The sequence below is a fragment of the Papaver somniferum genome, chromosome 2, assembly GCF_003573695.1.
Source record: "Papaver somniferum cultivar HN1 chromosome 2, ASM357369v1, whole genome shotgun sequence".
NCBI lineage: Eukaryota > Viridiplantae > Streptophyta > Magnoliopsida > Ranunculales > Papaveraceae > Papaver > Papaver somniferum.
In genome coordinates this window covers 52,968,054-52,990,591 of record NC_039359.1, presented here as the reverse complement: position 1 = coordinate 52,990,591, position 22,538 = coordinate 52,968,054, and the positions used below count along the sequence as shown (strand labels likewise).

At 35.8% G+C, this 22,538-nt stretch overlaps 1 protein-coding gene across 1 annotated transcript; it reads right to left on the bottom strand.

Moving 5' to 3' along the window:
- Window positions 1–15,913: 15,913 nt before the first annotated feature.
- On the bottom strand, window positions 15,914–17,104 carry LOC113351022 (transcription factor TCP2-like). Its single transcript, XM_026595101.1, has one exon. The coding sequence runs from the start codon at window positions 17,045–17,047 to the stop codon at window positions 15,914–15,916; it is 1,134 nt and encodes a 377-aa protein (XP_026450886.1). The 5' UTR covers window positions 17,048–17,104.
- Between the last annotated feature and the right edge of the window lie 5,434 nt (window positions 17,105–22,538).

The window sequence follows — 22,538 nt, the reverse complement described above, 5'->3', positions numbered from 1 at the left end:
CACCCCTTACAAGGATCGGTTCCCCTTTCCTTTTAATTGGTTAGACATACAAAATTAGATCATATCACAGGTGATTACTTAAGATCGGTTTTACTAAGAAAAGTTATACCAATACATAAGTCAGGCCTTTGTGAATAGTTCTACCAAGAACACAACAAGTTGTGAGCGGTTATACTCTATCACATATATTGGTTGTTCATAAGATATGCAATGAATAACAAAATCAATAACACCTGGAAATTTCCTTTTCGGTCCACAAACAAGTTTATGAACTTACTTCCTTAGAACACATGTAAACATTGTTCCATATGATGAAATCATCACCTCATACCCATACATAATCACAATTGCATTCAAATGATTATGGCGATGTCTTATCTACAAAGTTTAATGGTTAAGCAATAAACCTCGTACTGTATTCCTTAATACTATGTTTATCTAGAGTTCAAATATGCTTCGCAGTTATGTTTTCAATATGCACGACTTGAAAGATACGTTAGGGAATTAAACAGTTCAAGTCAAATATCACGAACCTCAAGTGGAAGGATGATTATAGTCGTTGTAGCTCCTTTCTTCTTAACATCTTCAAGACTTCGAAATACTTGTAATGTCTCATATCCTAATATTTTCAAGCTAACCAATACAAAATTGACTCTAGTACATAATCAAGCGACTCTTAACATAAGTTTTGATTTATTAAAATATGACAAACAAACTTGACATACCAACGCTTGGTGGGTTCAACCGAGCAATGCTCTAACAATCTCCCCCTTTGTCAATTTTAGTGAAAAAATTCTTACATCATATGGATAAAAAAATTACAAGAATTCATTACAATCTGCTTGATTCCCGATTCAACAGCACAGTAAAACTGCTTACATTCAATCCTTGAAAATGTCGTTGTTGACATTATATTAACAAAGCTAATACTCCCCCTAAGGAATATAGGTAGATATTCAATCCTCACGTCTTTGTTATACCAATTTATATGGCATGTTACTTCCCCTAAGTCTGTTCTTTCACTCTTTCATTAGATAAAACATTAAAGTACCAATGTTCTTTTCCCTAGCGATGCCAATCAATATAAAATCAATGCCAGCATCACCCGTTTACTCCATATATTTTTCCCCCTTTTTGTCACAAAAATGACAAAGAAACGAAAAAAATAAAGGACAACACGAAAAGAATCTTACAAATCTCAGAATAGACTTGCAAACCTGTAGAGTTCGGCACGAGGGTTCTGCACATCACATTCTGATAACCAATATCAAAACTGAAACTACAAGTAGTCTTATTTCGATATGTTACCAAGGAAACAATTGTCAGAATTTTTTTTTCCGACTTAGTTTAGCAAACCAAAAACAACTAAGCACATTAGTCCCTTTGCTAAACCGATTGTTCAAAAACAACCGCTTAATTCGATAAAACCGAAATAAAGATAAACTCCATTTTTCTCACCATGTTCTAATTATCCATAAACTTAGACCTTTCGATTTTAACCAGGACAAATACTAGGTTAGTTAACTAGCATTCCTTGTTTAGTCATTCGATTAGACTTGAATAACCGAAACCTCACTTTGATAAGACAAACTAAGATCAGAATTAACTTAGTTTCTTATCCGGAATCGAATTGGACTAAACAACTCATCCCGTACACAAATTATTTCGTTAATCCATAAATAATTCATACTAACCAAAATAAATCAACTTGTATAATTATTCACCTCAACCGGAAGCAATTGAAACAACATAGACATTAAAAGCACCGCAATTGCACCGTAATTTTGTAAGCCTAAACAATTGGTACCATAAAAAAGCAAGATAACAATAGTTTTTCTTAACCGGAACCAATTGAATCACACACAAATCAATTCTACCAAAATTTTGTAAGCCTAAAAAATTGATACCACACAGTAAAGCAAGATAACAATAGTTTTTCTTAACCGGAACCAATTGAAACACATATCCACACACACATCATGGAATAAATATCAATTGAACCGAAATTTTGTTAAGAAAAAGCAACAAATATATATAATATAAAACCAGGCTTTTCTTAAACAGGAAAATAATTAACTAACAAGATTGTTACCTCAAATTTCGCATCCACTTCTCCAATATGATAGCATCTTCGTCCAGGGAGAATTGATATCGAAATATCACCACGTTGTCATCCTTATGCATAAACAAAAGAATAACAACACACCTCAACCTTTACCAGGAAAAGGTTGAAAACCGGTTTTAACAATTGCAAGCAAAAGCTGAAAACCGTCGAAACACATATGCTTTTATGCTAAACCAAAACCGATTCAACATATTGTGACTTTTTCACATATTGTTTCTATCAGAAACCATCATGATCATTTGATAAAGCCTACCTACTAGGGATAGAACTTAATCCCGTTAAATCAAAAAATCACCCAAACCATAAGGGTTCAGAATATATGAGATCGAATATTAAGGTATTAAAACCGAAATCAAACATCCCATAAACATACATAGCAATAAGATAAAATAAATTAAGCACATGATATGTAAACCGAAAACTATCACAAGAAAAATTACTAATCAAATAATTTTATTCATAATAGTTTTATTCATAATAGGCCAATACAATCAATGAAAGAAATCAAAAATTAATGTCTGTTAAACTAGATTAAGTATTACAGCAAATAAATTAATCTCTAGTGGTGCTCTTGTTGTTCACCGAGGTCTCTTCAATGTTCAAACTATTAAAGCATGTCTCAAGAGACTTGTCTGCAACCACTTCTTGTTTCTCAAGTCTCTCAACTTGAATTTTCATATCAGCTATGTCATCCTTTGTTTCATCAATCTTGTCTTTGAGCCAATCTTGATTTCGAACTGTTGTATTGAGATTGGTTCTCAGTTCCTCAAAACATTGGATATAGTCAATCATACTATCAGAAAGAATCCACTTGGTTTTGGTTGGATCTTGAAGGTTGTAAGCAAACAGACATGACTCATCTTGTGATCTGACTGAACTATCAGAGTCATAATCAGACATAATGCCTTTCGTCTTTCTCTCTGATTTCTTATACAAAAGTTATATCAATACATAAGTCAGGCCTTTGTGAATAGTTCTAACAAGAACACAACAAGTTGTGAGCAGTTATACTCTATCACACATATTGGTTGTTCATAACATATGAAATGAATAAGAAAACCAATAACACCCAGCAATTTCCTTTTCGGTCCACAAACAAGTTTATGAACTTACTTCCTTAGAACACATGTAAACATTGTTCCCTAGGATGAAATACTCACCTCATACCCATACATAATCACAATAGAATTCAAATGATTATGGCGATGTCTTATCTACAAAGTTTAATATTTAAGCAATAAACCTCGTATTGTATTCCTTAATACTATGTCTATCTAGAGTTTAAATATGCTTCATAGTTATGTTTTCAATATGCACGACTTGAAAGATACGTTAGGCAGTGAAACAGTTCAAGTCAAATATCACTAACCTCAAGTGGAAGGATGATTGTTGTCGTTGTAGCTCCTTGCTTCTTCACATCTTCAAGACTTCGCAATACTTGTAATGTCTCATATCCTAATACTTTCAAGCTAATCTATACAAAGTTGACTCTAGTACATAATCAAGCGACTCTTAACATGAGTTTTGATTCACTAAAATATGACAACCAAACTTGACATACCAACACTTGGTGGGTTCAACCGAGCAATGCTCTAACAATATGACACTATAGCCTTCTTAATAATGTCTTTGTAAATGCACCATCAATACTGAGTTCACAAACACTTCTGGATCTTTGTTTTGATGAAGCATACTTATGGAAAAAAGAGTGTTGTTTTCATGTTCCTCCACCCAATTAACGACAGCTCTTTGTTTCCAAAATTCATTGTGCATTTTAGTTAATATTTTAAATTCAGTTTTAGCACCTATCTTCTCATTAGAAAACTATAGATTATCAGGATCCATAAGCAGTCTTGATTCAATCTGTTGAGTAGCAATTAGGTTGTTTTGAATTAACATATCGACCTTACCAAACACCTCTCGATTCCAGACTTTCATCTTTAAGGGCTTGCATCTTTTTTGCTAGAATGTATCCAGGTGTGCCTGAGAAGATAAAAGAGTTCCACCAATTCTACATGAGATCTAAAATAGTTGCATCTTGGAGCCACATTTTTTCGAACCTGCAAGGAGTAGGGCCCCATCCTTCATTGAGGGCGGTAAGCATAATCGGGTGATGGTCGGAAAAGGGCTTTGGAAAAGTGGATGGCTCAATTCTTTTGTATTTGTCTTCCCATGAAGAAGAAATGAGAAATCGATCTATCTTACTCCAAGAGGAGCCCCAACTCCAGGTATAATGACTGCCAATAACGGGAAGGTCCATTAAATGATGGTGTTATACTAATGACGCATATTTTTTCATGGACCGAATGTCGGTGTTTCTCCCAGACCTCTCGTGCAAAAATCTAGTTGCATTGAAGTCTCCGCAAAGAACCCAGGGTTCCTCCCAAATAGTGTGAATATCTCTTAATTCTGCCCAAAAGTGATTTTTCTCATTGTTGAGAAAAGGACCATAAACAGCGGTCAGTAGCCAATTAAAATTTTAGAACAAAAAACGACATCTTATTGATACACAAAATGCCCCTCAGAGAGTTTCAGACACAACAACTTTATTAGTATTCCATACCACTATGATTCCTCCATATAGTCCATTGGAGTCTAAAGCAATCCAATCGAAACTATTTCCTGCCCAAAACTGCTTAACTTAACGTCTCTGCCAACCTTCAACATGAGTTTCTTGCAAACAAAGAATGTTTGGCTTCCATAATCTCAGTAACACCTTAAGCTCGTCCCTTCTACTGTTTTCGTGGAGGCCCGCTATGTTCCAAGTCATGATCTTTGTCTTCATGGATCAAATAAATGTACTGATGCTGCTGCCTCATTGATAATATTTTATTTGTCAATGTTTGACTCTTCGAACAATTCAAGAAGGTTGAATTCTTCGCCAGAGGTTGATTTATGCATTAATGCTTGCAGTTGGTGTTGAGTTTGCTGAAAGGATAATCCAATCCTAGGTCCACATTCTTGAAAGGTGTTAACCAGGGTCTGCAGATCTTCGAGTGCTTCGGTTGTATCTCTATCTCGTTGCCCAATGTTGCTAATTGCACTGACGCTAGCATTTGTTGTTGAAACTGGTGAATGAGTTGAAACAGGGAATAAGATTGTTGTTAAAATTATAAATTAATTTGTCATTATTCTAGAATAATCTTGAAGTGTATATGACTTAGTTTCCTGGGTTAAGAAAAGTCCAGAACAATCTAGCTTTGTCTGGCCCAAAAGGGGAGCTAGAGTAGGATGTCTGGACACTTCTTTTTCTAGCATCTTCGGCAATTATCTGGAGGATTCTTTCTCTAGATATTTTTCTTAGTTGGTCGGTCAAGTGGTAGAATACTCTAGAGTTTACAAGAGTACCTTTGGTCGGTCATGGACTATCTATAAATAGGCAAGTGCCGATCAGTAGTAATCCATCAAATCATATCACTTCAAGATTATTCATGTGAGAGCTGAAAATTCATGTGAGGTAGATAAAGAAAGAGTGAGAGCTAGAGAGATAAGTCCAAGTCCAAGTGACTTTCCTGTAAGAAATTGAGTGAGCCAAAGTTGCGACACTAAAGTTCCATTGTATCACTTTCATTTCCAATTAATATAAGCCTCACTTATCATTCAATTAACCAATCTTTGTTTCTTAAATCATTTCTACAAACCCATCTCACTTCCGCATTGCGCCAACAAATTTGGTATCAGAGCAAACCTAACCCAGTAATCCTAAAACTATACCCATGGCAATTAACCAAAGTATTCAAGGTTTCAATTATGCCCAAAGTCTAATTCCAATTTTTGATGGTGATAGTTATGATTATTGGAGTTTACAAATGAAAACATTATTTATTTCACAAGACTTATGGGATTTTGTAGAAGATGGTTATAAAGTACCAAAGTCGGTAGAAACTCTGTCGTCATGGACGGACGCATAGAAAAAGGAGTATAAGGAAAATAAGAAGAAAGATGCTAAAGCACTACTGTTTCTACATCAGGGCGTAAGCAAAGCTATTTTTCCTCGAATTTCGGTGGCGAAAACTTCAAAGGAGGCCTGGAATATTCTCAAAGTAGCATTCTAAGGATCAGAAAAGGTAATCTCCATTAAACTACAAAATTTATGGCGAGATTTTGATAATTTACTTATGAAAGAAAATGAAACTATCCAGAACTTCTTCTCAAGAGTTACTGGCATAGTAGATCAAATCAGTAGTTATGGAGATACCATTGAAAATAAAAGAGTGGTAGAAAAGATATTAAGAAGCTTACCATTCAAATTTGATCATATCGTCGCTGCAATTGAGGAGTCAAAAAATTTATCGAATCTCTCAGTACATGAATTAATGGGTTCACTCGAGGCGCACGAGAAAAGAATCAATAGGTTCGCGGAGCAACCGTTGGAGCAGGCATTTCAATCAAAAATAAATTTCAGTGAAAAGAAAAATACGGAAGCCAGAAAAGAAAGCTTCAGAGGGGGATCATCATCAACATCACCTCACGAGAAAGGGCCGACATCAAATCAAGGACCCAAAAATTACTACCGCGTACGTGGAAGAGCAAAAGGAGGTTATAGAAATAACAACAACCAAAGGTACGGAAAAAATTACTCCTCAAATCTCCGATGTAATGTTTGCAAAAAGTTTGGCCATGCAACTGAAAATTGCAAGTACAAGTGCACCAAATATGATAACTTAAATCACATGGAAAAAGATTGTTGGCTTAAAAATAATGAAGCCAACTATTCCGAGAAAAATGATTCTCAAAATCAAGTATTTTATTCCTGCCTCACCTCGCAACAAGAAGCGCAAGGTATATGGTATGTCGACAGCGGATGCAGCAGCCATATGACAGGAAACAAAGAATATTTCGTAAAATTGGAGGAGCAAGAGATTCCACCGGTCAAGCTCGGAGATGGAAAGTTCCAGAATGTTGAAGGAAGAGGAGTCATATCCGTACGTACAAGGTCAGGTAAAACTCGATATATATCTGATGTTCTTTATGTTCCTGGCCTAGCTCAAAATTTATTAAGTGTTGGACAACTTATAAGAAAAGGGTACTCACTACATTTCTAAGACGGAGAATGCACAATTTATGATAAAATTAATAAACAATTGGTGGCAAAAGTAAAAATGTCAGGAAATTTTGTCTTTCCTTTATCTATGCCATCAATTGAAAATTGTGCAATGAGTACCAATCATATAGATGAATGCAAGCTATGGCATATGAGATACGGGCATCTCAACTACAGATCCTTGAAGGTTCTAAAATCAAAGAACATGGTAATTGGTCTTCCTGATATCAACGGTGGAGATAAAATATGTGAAGGTTGTATTCTTGGGAAGTTCCATAGACTTCCATTCACAAACAAATCGTGGAGATCAAGAAGGCCCCTCGAATTGGTGCACGCCGATATCTGCGGTCCGACAAGAACAACTTCACTCAGCAACAGAAGATATTTTCTCCTATTTGTGGATGATTATACCAGGATGATGTGGGTGTACATTCTCGAGCAAAAATCTGAGGAATTCACTAAATTCCTCAGAGTTCAAGGCGTTGGCAGAGAAGCAAAGTGGCCATCAATTAAAATTATTCCATACATACCGTGGTGGAGAATTTACCTCAAATGAGTTTAACAACTACTGCAAAGAAAACGGTATTAAGAAGGAGCTTATCGTCTGATACACTCCACAACAAAACGACGTCGCGGAAAGAAAAAATCGTACAATCGTGGAAATGGCTCGCAGCATGTTGAAAGCAAGGAAGCTACCCAACAGTTACTGGGCAGAAGCAGTCAACACGGCGGTCTACATCCTTAATCGTTCGCCAACAAAAGAAGTTTTCAACAAAACTCCATATGAAGCTTGGCATAAGAAAAAGCCCGAGGTAACTTCTTTCAGAATTTTTGGTTGCGTAGCATACTCACATATTCCATCCCAACATAGAGAAAAGTTCGATGAAAAAGGATAAAAGCTAATATTCATCGGATACAGCGAAGAGTCTAAAGCATATAGACTTCTAAAGCCAAATACAAAGAAACTGGTAATTTCAAGAGATGTTATTTTTGATGAATTCAGATCATGGGATTGGAATGATGAAGAAGACAAATACGAGTTGCCACTACTCATCGAAGACGAGCCAGATCAGCCACATCAAGAAGAAAGTACTCCACCAGCAAGCCCGAGATCTCCTAGTCCAACACAACAAAGTCCAAGTTCATATGAAGCAAGTGCCCCACCTAGAAAGGTGTGTTCCCTAAGAGATATTTATGATACATCTAATTGTGCATTTATAGCACTAGAACCTCAAAAGTATGAGGAAGCGGCAAAAGAAGAAAAATGGAGACATGCCATGGACGAAGAAATGCGAGTGATCGAGAAAAATAAGACATGGGAGCTTGTCAATCAGCCAATTGATAAAGAAATAATTGGTCTGAAATGGGTCTACAAGACAAAGTATAATAAAGACGGTTCAGTCCAAAAGCATAAGGCAAGGCTAGTTGCAAAAGGATATTCCCAGCAACCAGGAATTGACTACTATGAGACATTCTCCCCAGTCGCTCGCATGGAAACAATCTGAATGGTGTTAGCTTTGGCAGCTCAACTAAAAATGAAGGTCTACCAATTGGATGTAAAGTCGGCGTTCCTAAATGGAGAACTTGAAGAAAAGGTGTACGTCGAACAGCCTCAAGGATATGTCCGCAAAGGAAAAGAAAAAAATGGTATATCGTCTCCGCAAAGCACTATATGGTCTCAAGCAAGCACCGCGTGCATGGAACAACAAAATCGACAAGTATTTCCGAGATAATGGATTTGAGAAAAGTCCAAGTGAGCCATCACTCTACATCAAAAAACAAGGTACAGATTTTCTAATCGTCTGTCTCTACGTCGATGATTTAATTTATGCCAGTACAAAACAAGAGATGGAAGAAAAATTTAAGAAGGAGATGATGAAAGAATATGAGATGACAGACTTAGGACTTATGCGATATTTTCTTGGGATTCAAGTAAAACAATCTCCAGAAGAAATATTCATCTCCCAAGAAAAATATGAAGAAGACTTACTGAAAAGGTTCAACATGATGGATTGCAAACCAATTGCAACTCCAATGGGTACCAATGAGAAATCGGTAAAAAATGATGGAGCAACAAAAGTTGATCCAACCTTATTCAGAAGTCTAGTCGGCTCACTGATCTACTTAACAAATACAAGGCCAGACATCGTCAATGCAACCAGTATTGTTTCTCGGTTTATGAGCGAGCCAAGCAAGTTACACTATGCAGCCGCAAAGAGAATTCTTCGGTATATCAAGGGAACGAAGGATTTTGGCATCAAGTATACAAGAGAAAAAGATAATGATTTAATTGGCTTCACAGATAGCGATTGGGCAGGTTCTATTGAAGACCGAAAGAGCACATCAGGATATGTTTTCTGTATGGGAACAAAAGTTATCTCTTGGAGTTCTAAAAAACAAAGTACGGTGGCATTATCGTCAGCCGAAGCAGAGTACATAGCATCAACAAGTGCAGCATGTGAGGCAGTATGGTTGAGAAGAATAATGACCGACCTACAACAAAGGCAAAAGCAGCCGACGACTATCTACTGTGACAATATGTCTACAATTGCAATGACAAAAAATCCATTCTTTCACGGACGGACGAAGCACATAGAGCTACGACATCACTTTATCAGAGAGCTGGTCGACAACAAGGAAATTGAGATCCAATTTTGTCCAACACAAGAACAAAATGTCGATATTTTCACTAAAGTCGTCACAGTGGACAAGTTCAATCATTTTAGAGAAAAGCTTAAGATCACAAATTAAGAGGGGGTGTTAAAATTATAAATTAATTTGTGATTATTCTAGAATAATCTTGAAGTGTGTATGACTTAGTTTCCTGGGTTAAGAAAAGCCCAGAACAATCTAGCTTTGTCTGGCCCAAAAGGGGAGCTAGAGTACGATGTCTGGACACTTCTTTTTCTAGCATCTTCGGCAATTATCTGGAGGATTCTTTCTCTAGATATTTTTCTTAGTTGGTCGGTCAAGTGGTAGAATACTCTAAAGTTTACAAGAGTACCTTTGGTCAGTCATGGACTATCTATAAATAGGCAAGTGCCGATCAGTAGTAATCCATCAAATCATATCATCTGAAAATTCATGTGAGGTAGATAAAGAAAGAGTGAGAGCTAGAGAGATAAGTGCAAGTCCAAGTGACTTTCCTGTAAGAAATTGAGTGAGCCAAAGTTGCGACACTAAAGTTCCATTGTATCACTTTCATTTCCAATTAATATAAGCCTCACTTATCATTCAATTAACCAATCTTTGTTTCTTAAATCATTTCTACAAACCCATCTCACTTCCGCATTGCGCCAACAATTGTGTCAAATGAGTTGGGTTGGATAGGAAGAATGGGTCTTTCCACTATCATAGAGTCACTGGTGAAGGCTTGTGGATAGGCTTGTTGGACTTCCGGGTTTCCGTTTGCTCTATTATTGATCAATTCGTTACTGTTCTCCTAGGGGACTACAACTGGATTGAATTCAAAATTTGAAATCACATTAATTACTGTTGATTGAGGTTGCAGGTGATACTCAGAGAAAAGTGCCTCGTCTACAGCGTTGACTGTGCTAAAAGTTCTGGGATGATCAGGAGCAATAACTTCTCTTATTGGGACCATAACCATTTGTTCTGCTATCCCTGTACAGTTGCAATTATCACCGGATCTTCCATTGTTGTTATCGGAGATGCCATTGGTGTTATCTGAAGAAGATGGAAGATGATCATGTTGAAAGAAGTGACGCTCAAAGAAATCCCCAGATTCAACCGCTTGAAATTCATGCTTTTCAGTTCTCTTTATATCATCTATAATTTCTCCGGCTATAGAAAATGAAATCCCTTCCATGTGTATCATCTTAAACTCACCTTGAGAAGTAAATGGACATGCAACTAGAAGAAAAATAGAAGAGTAATATGAACCATTTAAAGAGTTAGGATGTACTGAGATAAGACCCCCCCGTATTTTACCTATTTTCCTGTAAGATTTCAGGTTCGAAATGTGAAGGACTCCATGAACTGCAAGCCAAACCGGTTTAGGAAGTAAAACACCCAGCTCTTTAACATTATTGATGTACGGTGACCATTCTGAGAAACTCAACTTGGCTTCTTCAAAAACTACTTCTTTCTTAGCCAGAACTTCATTCTTCTTCTGACTCGTATCTACGATGAATACAACCTTGAGAATAGAAGGAGAAATAGGAGCTAAAGTTACAGATCCTTGAAGTTTAAACATTGATTTGATTATTTTTGCAATAGTATCCCAAGGAGTCTGAGTGTCTTGAATTTCACAAAAAAATGCTCATTTCCATCTGTTGGTGAAGATTTCATTTTTAGGAGCTCTAAACGTCGATGATGGAGTGATGAAACTAGATACAGGTGGTTGAAAGGTTGTTTCCATGCTTAAACAAAACTTGATTGCTTCGGAAAACTCATACCAGTATACCACCCTTTGCCTTCACCACCAGCAGGGAAGAAATAGATTTCAGCCGGATCTCTTTTGGCGATGTATCTTGTTAATTTGAGCATCTCTCTATTTACGAAAAAATTCTTTACCAGAGATAGCTTATCATTTCCTTTGTTGAAACTCCAGTATGTAGGTGTTTCTCTTAATTCTGATGATTCCTGTTGAAGTATTGAACTTATCCATTAAAATGCTTCTAAGGGTATTATGAATTCCTTGAAACCCATTTTGATTTCTTTAAGATATACGCCGTGACTTCACCACCATTATACTTAACTTTTGAAATTTCGAAAGACTTGTTGCTTATGGAAATGAATTTTTTTTCCCCTATTGTTGTACTTGAAGATGATTTGCCATTTCCTATTGATGTTGTTTTACTCCTATTATTAATGCCGTAGTTTGATCCACCTACTATTGACGCCCATGATGATCCATTGTGGTTCTGATGATTCGTACCCATGGTGGGTAAGAATTGAAGAGGGATTTGTCCTACGTTGTAGTGCCGGTTAGGTGTACAGACAACAAAGTTGCTTGGAGACTCATTCTTTCTACTGTAATTTGGGTTATTTGGAGAGAACGAAATAATCACACTTTTGAGGATAAGTATAACTTTAATACGGACTTGGATTTGAGTAATGATGCTAAGACTTTGGTTCTTACTTGGGCGTATGCTTTTCGGGAAAGACTTCATACTAATTTTGAGTATTCCGTCCAAAATTAGGACACTGTATTTTATTGATGTAGCTTTTGCTTTTATTTTCTTTTAGTCTACTATCTGCAGACTCCTGTACATTCTTCTTCTCCTTAATAAAGTCCTCTCTTCTAATCAAAAAAAAAAAAAAAAACTTAAAACAAAAGATCTATGACTAATGTTTTCAATTATAATTGTTTGTTTGCTAGCTTCCCATGTCGTTGTAGCTTGCTAAGAAATAGTTTTGGCTTTGATACTCAAATAACAACAATTGAATCGTTTCTTTTAAGTTTGTTTACCAAATTATAAACTTATAATATGTGAACACGAAAATAACCATCAATAAAAATCTAAAATGTTGTCTAAATCGAATCTTGTTTTATGTTTAAATCATTATATGAGTAAAAGATTGATATCAATATCTCAACAAGCAAATGCAAAGGAAACCGAAACTAGTACTAGTTTTACATAATCTAACCCTTGGTAACAAGATTAATCTCTTGTTCATTTAGTAACGCATACTGTTTTTCTTTTTGTTTGTAGTTTTCTGATTAGACTGTGATAAAAAAAAAACTGACTGAGATAGAGTTGCACCGAAGAGAGAACAAACGGAGAAAACTGTTTTTATTTATCTAATGAAAATAACAAAGAGAGACAAGATAGTAATATTATAAATTCAGATGACCTTAAAACTCTACGTAAACTAAAATAATCCAGGATTGACTTACAAATGAACGCGCTTCTATAAATTCAACGGTTTCATCACCTCCTCTTCCTCTTTCACCACCAGTATCCTTTGATTCACAAGAAGATGTTTCTTCACGAATTTCAGCAGCAGCACCACCACCTCCTCCAACAAGTGTGATTAATAAAGATAAGTCAATGATTTTCGATGCGTCTGGAAGTGTCGCCAAAGATAAAGGAAAAAAAGAGGAGATGGGATATCTGCATACTGGCTCCATCGAACTAGATTTTTGGCCTACACTCGGAATATTTGGAGGTGGTGGGGGCAACCATCATCATTTGTAGCATCTGCTGCAGCAGGAGGAGGAGGAGGAGGTATGGAAACCATCCTCCTGCTCCATGCAGCGGCGTCACTGTTATTAATGCGTTCAATAGAATAGAGGTTTAGTTTTTATATTACCTATGAGTTTGAATTTAGTAGTTTGATTGTAAGTCTCTCATCTGTGTAACTATACTCCTTGTGTTTGAATTTATTACTTCTGTTGTTGTTTGGAGTTCTTTTGAATTTGGTACTTGTGTAAGTACTTCCATGTCTTCACCATTATCAAGTCAATCAAACTCTATATATATCAGGTTTGGATAACAACATTTCGTTTAATATTATTTCTCCAACACCACTTTGAATACTAACAAAGTTTTTAATAGTACAGATGGAATAATTAATCATCTTTGTAATTATTGGAATTTTGCTTTTTGTGATCATCGTGAGTGTATGTTGTTTAAATAATAGAAGATCAAACATCAACCATTGGCATGTAGCAGTACCAAAATTGTGTAAGAGTGTTAAAGGTTCAAGAACAAAAAAAAAGAGTAGAAGAAGCAATGATTTGTAACCTTTTGAATGTGTCTGTAACTTTGTAACTTTAAGTTTCAGTTGAGTACTTCAATCTTAGTTTGTTTATAAGGTTAGCTTTATGTTAAGGAAAACATGTTGGATGCAATTTTTTCGGATCTTCTCTCTCATGCGATTTTCTAAGATGAGAATTTTTTCATAGTTTTTTCTTCGCTGTTCATGGTGCGGTATCATGGATTTACTTCCTATTCCTAGTATTTTTGTTCAGCATAAATCTTTCGATTTCAATTGGTTTCATTCTGGTCTCAAAATCTTGGAAATATTTAAAGGAAGAGTCTCTTGAATCGTTCTTCATGTATCTTCTATTGTTTGGTTTTCTTCTACCCTTAAAGAATCTCACAATGAAGATCTACAAAACAGAAGGCCTCTTGGGACGGCCAAAAAAGGTCCCAAGAGGACAAAAAACCGTCCCAAGAGGTATTAGGGACGGTTTATGTACCGTCCCTGTTTCACCGTCACTAATACTATTTGGCCATGTTTTCTTTTTGGGACGGACATATTTTAGTCTTGATTTAAATATTTTATGACTATTAGGGACGGTCAGGCCATCACCGTCCCAAATATCCTTCTTTAGGGACGGTTTTTTCAAAACAGCCGCCCCTAGAAGCTACTTGTTTTGTAGTGTCAGTTTGTGAAGGATACGATCTTTTAGTGGGACATAATATGATGGCTACAAGTATATGTCTCTTCAAACAATTGCCTCTTTCCAAAGGATACTTTTTTGTTTATAGAAGTCAAAAATTCTTAAGTTTAGTTTGTAATCTTTTCATGAAATATTTTTGAGAGTTTGTTAAGGATTTGTGCTATATAATTCCGCGTTCAGTGTTATCGAAGTGCTGTGAAAAACATCCAGGTATTGTTGGATGATTAAGACATGTGCCGTTTACCTGGAAAAACATTAAATACATGGCATCAAATATCTTAAATAAAGAAATTACTTCTGTCCTTTTTCTTTTTTCTTTTAATAAACAAGAAATTACTTCTTTCCTACTTTTTTTTTGTTTATAAAGTTTGATCCATATAGATGACTAGATTTTGATTTTGCTTTAATTCAACAAAAGTATTTGCATCCTTTTTGTTGTTGTGCTGTTTGTGTCGAAATGTTTGATGAGATATAACGAGAAATTAGAATTATGAATTGGTTGCTTTAGTAAATTGCTCACAAACTGTTTGTGCTTCTGCCGAGATGAACCATTTGTTACTGTAGACACATCCTTTAGTGTTTTGTTTATGTATAAACTTTCCAATTGGAATATATAATCAGAACTAATCGGTTCCTTGTACAACTACAAAAGAGCAAGCGAATATTGTTCAAATCAAAACTCGATAATCTCTCATCAAATTAGATATTGTAATACAATGAAGTAATTTATAATTGTTTCATCGTATTTAGGAAACTTATAATCTACTTATAAAGATTCCTTTCAAGTTTCAAGAAAATTGACCACTAATTAGTAATTAATCGTTCATCATATTAGAAAATAAAACCTAGAGAATCTGGCACTTTCTTGATGATTTCTAAACTATAGTTATCTAATGTATGTCAGACTTCTTGATGCAAGATATCCTACGTTTAGATCAAAATTAGTAGAAACCTAAACATTTGTAACTACCTTAAAAGAAACAAAAACCAAATGGAAAAAAAGAAGAAAAAAGTAATTCCTTCGTGATAATAATACTAGAACAGAAATTAACAAACTGAAGCAGATTCGCTGCAAAAGAGTGCAACTAGGCTGACTTTCGACAATGTCCCAGTAAGTATATAATTTGGGTGAACAATATTCTTAAAAGCTGACCTTCAGATATCTGAGGACAAAAACCCATGGTTCATTAAATCACTAGCTAGATCACCCATGTCAAAAGACAATGAAGCAGATCCCATTGTCTCACATCAATGTATAGGAAAATAAAAGGAACTAACGTTTGGGTGCTATCAAGAATGGAGCCAAATCAGATCCCATTCCCTTTTCCGTTTCAGTTTGAGTGACTCCCCCCCGCCATCTGTATCAGATCTAAAGGCCTCCGCGGAAACCAGATAGGAACTGATTCCCTTCGGGTGTGATGGAACAAGAAGCCGCATTCCCAACATTTCCCATGAAAAATGGAATGTTCGGTCCATCTGAAGGAGAAGAAGAAAATCTCTGTTTAAAATGATGAAACAACGGAGAGTGTGATAAATCGGAGGCAACCCTATTGGATCCAGCATTGGCGGTAGCAGCAGCTGTATCCGGAATGAGGTGCTCTGGTAAAGATGAGAACTGACGCATCTCCGGATGCTGCTGATTTTGATGATGATGATGACTATTATGATGATCAGCAGTAACTGTGAATGGACTCAATGGAGATGTTGGTACCTCCATAATGCACGGTATCGCCTGAGGAGAGCTTCCGTAGTCGGTTTGGGTTGAAAATCCCGATGATGAGTAGATATTGTTGTTCCTCAATGTAGCTCCTCCAAAATCTCCCACGCTGAAGTAATCATCGATCTGTGTGGGAGCCAAAGGACGGTGTGTCCTATTGTTCTGTTGAGCACCAGTGAGAAGTTCAGTAAAAGAAGAAGTATGTTGATAATGAGGAGCTTCATCTGGTTTTTCCTTTTCCTTATCGTTAGCAGTTCTTTCTCTAGCTTTAGCTCGGATCTCAGAAGTGCTAGTACAAGCCAATAAGGACGCTGAAAGATTGTGTTGTTGCTTCGGATTGTAAGCAGAATCCATCTCAATTTCTACTTCATCCATGTACAATGTTGGCTCCATATTGACGGTGCGGTGGATTCTCTTCTCATCACTTGGTTGCTTTGGTGCGTCTAGAAATGCAGCATTGAGTGAAGGAAGCTGAGTACTGGCATTAGCAGCAGCTTTAATCAACCATTCAAAAGCCTTGCTAGGTTGAACATAACCTAAGCGATCTTGTAAATCATAAAATTGTATAGCTGTAGAGACCGATAAACGAACTCTCCGATCCCTGACTCCCTTTGTTGTTAACACTTTACTATGACGATCTTTCCCACCAGAAGCTTTTGACACCTTAAAAATTCTTGATGATTGCCAAGCTCTATTAGTTATAGGGTTTCCAAATGCTGCTTCTTCATCTTCAGCGTCTTGTTTTTGTTGGTGTTGATCAGCACTTCCTTTTCTTCCTATTTTCATTGAATCGTTTCTGGGGTTACTAGTAATCCTTGACAGTTTACAAGGACGGTGATGATGACTCTGAATATCCTCCATACTGTAGAGTTACGGTCATTGCCTCATTAAAAAAACCTGCAGTCACACATGTTGTAGAGTTAGTAGGGTCATTGCCTCGCAGAGAAAACCCGCCGTTACAACTTGTTGGCCGATTTTTTATTTTGCTTATGATTTGTGAGATTGTCCTACAACTTCTGGTATCTATATTATTCTTTTATTTTTTTTATGAGATCCATAAAAACGGGATCCAGGCCCTACCCGAATCCCAACTAGTCGAACTAGCTCCACTACTAGACCAAATCCGACATAACCTAACTATACAATTACACCAATGCATACAACTACACTAATGCAAATTTTTACGGTGGGGATTAAATCCCTAACTTTCTCATTTGCTGGAGTTTTGTTGAGCTATAAGCTTATTGGACTCTTATAGCCTACAGAAAATGGGTCATTTGTCCAAATATTTTTAAAACATGGTTCTAATGGACGAGTAAAAATTAGTATGGGTGAAATTGACACAAAAAAATAGCAAAGATGATACTGGATTCATCATGGATTAAACTCAAAAAATAGCGAGGATGAAACTGGATGCATCCTCATGTAAATTAAAAATAAGAAAAAGTATTTGAAAATGGGTAGGATGAAATTGTTTACATCCTGACTATTTTTACATTTTTGTCCATTTAAACAGTATCAAAATCTAGATGTCTTTTTCACCCAGAAAATTGTTGATTTTGGTCTTTTTAACCAATTTTGTGTACATCCTATTTAACACACTACTTAAAAGTTATTGTTCAACTTTTAAAAATCAGAAAAGGGGGAAATTAATTAGGCAACATAGTTTCAGAATAATTTCAAAATAGCAAAGAAATACTAATAGTTCTTTTTTCAATGGATATTTTTACTTCTAATTTCTAAGAATGGATTTCTATTTTTGATATCCAATTAAAATGTCAGGGACATGACTAACAACATTCCTTGTAATCTCACTTGTCAAACTCATGTTTTTAAGTATGGATATTTTTGAGCATTTTCATAAAAGTGATTTGTATTATAATTGATGTGCCGTGGTTATTACCTCATTAGGTGCGTCATTGCCTCAAAAAAAAAAAAGTTAAGTGGAAAAATTTAGGTCATTAAATAATCAATGTCCGTCAGGATCATGATGTGTCTCATTGCCTCCCATTCGCAACTCAACCTAAATGTGATGAGCTTGTTCTTTCTTTAATGGTAATTGGGCAGACAATGGGTATATCAGGTACATCACATGAGTGGTTATGTGCTGAACATTGGTTTTACCATGTACGTACTTTAATAATCTAATGTATGGGTTGTGCCCTGATTCTTGCCCAAATCATACTAATGTCTCCCACTCACATGTCAAATAAGTTCGTATATTAAGACTCGAAATCTTTAAAAATATCAAAGGGCGTGTTCTCGGAATCCGATGCTCCACCACTTGCCGGGAAAAAAGAAACCAAACGATAAACAATTAGTGGTGGAATTTTATTAATAGTGATTAAGGGCACTTTTCTTTGTTTTGGAACTTGATTACTGACTCCGAGCCGTTATATACTACTTTAAGTGATAGTAGATTTCTTTCATGGCATTGAAGAGGCGTGGATGAACATACCGTCGAAAGGTTAAAGCTTTTTTCCGCCGTGAAGAGCTAACCACGTGCGGCCAGTGGCCTAAAATAGAACAATTATTTCAGACGAAATATCAGCCAATAATAAAGTCCCCCTCTTCTTACGAAGCATTTTTCGTAATTTCTAAGATGCTTCTGCCTCGAATTTGATTGTTAAAAGCCAATCTTAGTACTTTGGAAGGTTATAGGGTTCCAATATTGTATATTAGTGTTAGGTTATAGGGTTAAAATATGGATATATTAATTAAATATTCTTAGTTTTGACATCAAACAAATATATCTTTATACAACAATAAATATGCCCCTATCATTTAAAAACTTTATCCATTAAAAATTAGATTACTTTAATACCCTCACTTAGAATATTATTTTTCATTTAAAAACCTTATCCCTTAATAAATTTCTTTCTCTAATACTTGACAACCGCCACTACCACCTCCACCGCCACCACCATTCCACCACCACCAGTACTGCCGCCCCACCACTCCACCACCACCACTACCACCATTTACTAACTACAACCACCATCAATATTCCACCACCACCACTGATATTCCACCACCATCGTCATTGAAGATGTTGTGCCGCCATCAAAGTTAGTTGTCAACAACTGAATTTGATCCAAAAAATCAAAAATTCAAAAATAACTTTACTGACTAATATTCAGTTTTTTTTTTTTTTTACGTTAACAATCGAAGTTGATCCCAGTGAATGGAGTCAACAACCAAAGTTGATGCAAAAAAGTGGAACCCAGAAACAATGTTTCCAGATTATAGTCTCAACAACCAAAGTTGATCCCTTTAAGTGGGATCAACAATTGAAGTTGATCCCATTAAGTGGGATCAACAATGAAAGTTGATCCACAAAAAATGTGATCAATAGTTAGAGTTGACAGCATATATACGAGCCTGTTTACTGTAAAAACCAATAAACCTGAAACCTGCAAACTGACATATCCTTAAGAAATACAAGAGTAACAACAATTTCTGCAACAACCATCTATGATACAAAAAAACGAAATGATATTTAGAAATGAGTGAACTTGGCGTGAGTCGAACACGCACCACAAATTCAACATTCAAAGAACTTTACATCTATAAAATCCAAAGACACAACCAGTACCATCAGTCAAACAACAATACATAAACACAAACCAACAAGAAATCAAGCTAATTTTTTTAACAAACATGACTATACTAATCCAAGGAAATGTTGTCAACAAATAGGAGCCAGTAGTTGATCTCATAGAAAATGTTGTCAACAACAGTTGTTGATTCCATAAACGGGATCAACAACAGTTGTTGATCCCATTAAAACTGAAGTCCAGAGACCATTCGTCCATGGAAGTTAATACCTAAGAACTGTACCTGTAAAATTGATCTGGAAAATTATTGAATCCCACCACCACAATAAAGAATAACATTCACCAACAACCACCACAGCCGCAACAACACCACCACCACCACCCACTACCAGTCTATGACCAAACACAAACCACCACCATTATTATCCATATTAATTCAATCAGAAAGTTTTGAAAAACTTAAAATTAGTTTCAGAAATTTCATATCTGAAAATCAATCAATTAAACTTTCGATTTACTTACATGTTCAATCGTTTATGAAGATGAATTCTTCAAATTATGAATCTCATAAATTTTTCTCTTTGATTTACAGTAAATTAAATCTTCGATTTAGGTTTTTCATGCTATATCGATCTAAATCAAGTTAAACCTAATATATATTTTCCGATTGGTTTGTTAATGATTCCGTGGTTGCGGTGGTGGAGGTTGGATACCAAAATCGGTTGTTGTTGATTGTGAAGAAGAATATGATGATGGTGGCGATGGAGATGGTGGTGGTGGTTTTGGTGCTGGTGTTGTTTGTGGTAGAGACGATAAAGATGCTGCTGGTGGTGGTGGGAGCGATGATGAAGAAGAAAAAGAATAGGATATGAAGAAGAAGAGACGAACATGATCTATTTTTGAAAAAGCAGGGGTCTAACAACACCACCCAATATTTCGCTTATCAATCCGTATAGACTAAATCCAATATACTTTGCTAGAGAATCAACTAGATAGTCAGACTCAATCTAGATTAAAGTATATCGAGGAGTTAATATCTCTGTCTTGTTTTATTTACACGAGCTAACAGAAATCAGCGAGTCCTTAATCAAACACAAGTAATAACTTGGATAGTACCAAAGACCAATATCCAAGGATCAATCAATGACAATCAACAACCAATGGTTGGATTACTCTAATTGATGATCTAACACACAACCTGTATTATTTCAATTATAAAGATAAAAAAAATATAATGCGTAAATTGAAATAACACAGACACCAGAAATTTTGTTAACGAGGAAACCGCAAATGCAGAAAAATACCGGGACCTAGTCCAGATTGAACACACACTGTATTAAGCCGCTACAGACACTATCCTACTCCAAGATAACTTCGGACTGCACTGTAGTTGAACCCCAATCAGTCTCCCACTGATCAAAGGTACAGTTTTACTCCCTACGCCTCTGATCCCAGCAGGATACTGTGCACTTGATTCCCTTAGCTGATCTCACCCACAACTAAGATTTGCTATGACCCAAAATCGAAGACTTGACAATAAAAAAATCTTTCTCACACAGACAAGTCTATCAAAGGATCAATCTGTCTCCCACAGATAAACCCTAAAAGGTTTTGTTCCGTCTTTTGATAATAATCAAGGTGAACATGAACCAATTGATAATCCGGTCTTATATTCCCGAGGAACAGCCTAGAGTTATCAATCACTTCACAACAATCTTAATCGTATAGTAGTGAAACAAGATGTTGCAGAATCACAAATAATGAGACGAAAATGTTTGTGATTACTTTTTATATCTTACCTATCGAAGATATCAATCTCAAGCCAATCAATCTGATTGTACTCGTACGATAGAAAATGCAATATCAATCTTTTATACACAACTACCATAAAAGTAGTAACGGTCTGGCTTCACAATCAATCTGATATGTATCACTCCCCCTTAGTCAATACTCCATCTCACATGGAAACCACTCCCCCTTATACAATGATCCGAAAACCATATGTATTTGTAGTATGAACTACATATTAATTCGCCCCCTTTTTGTCAATAAAATTGGCAAAGGTACAAGAACGGGATGAAATTTCCGAGAGAAAAAATACATATCAACTAATTTAGATGCAATCATAAAGCCGAAGCTAAATGCATTCATCAAGGTGTTTAAAGATACATGATAACCTCTGTAAAATTCCACATCCGCACACCCCTCAAGATATGACCATTAAGCACAAGTTCAAAAGACCTCTCCCCCATTTGATGTCATTCCCGAAGGAACAACAAGAGCGACCTTAATTTCGAAAGAAAAGAAGGATTTTTATTGGACACAAAAAAAACCATGAGAATGATTTCCTATATCCAAAAACTCAATCAAATTAATCACAAGTAAACCCATGATTAATTTAATCGGAATACGCAATCAAATTAAACATAAAAAGTGATCAATTCAATTGATTATGCTCAACATAAGAGAACTTATGGAGACACGAAAATACTCAACTAGATTAATTACAAGAGAACCCATAATTAATCTAATTGGAATATACAACCAAACTAATCACAAAAGTAATCAATTTAATTGTCATTTGTTTTTCTCGACATAAGAAAACTTATGAAGCAATAACTAAATAATCAAACAAGATGATTAATTTAGTTTAATATGCTCGACATAACATATCTCATGGAACAACAACTAAGCTAAAAAATCAACTTGGTTGTATAGTG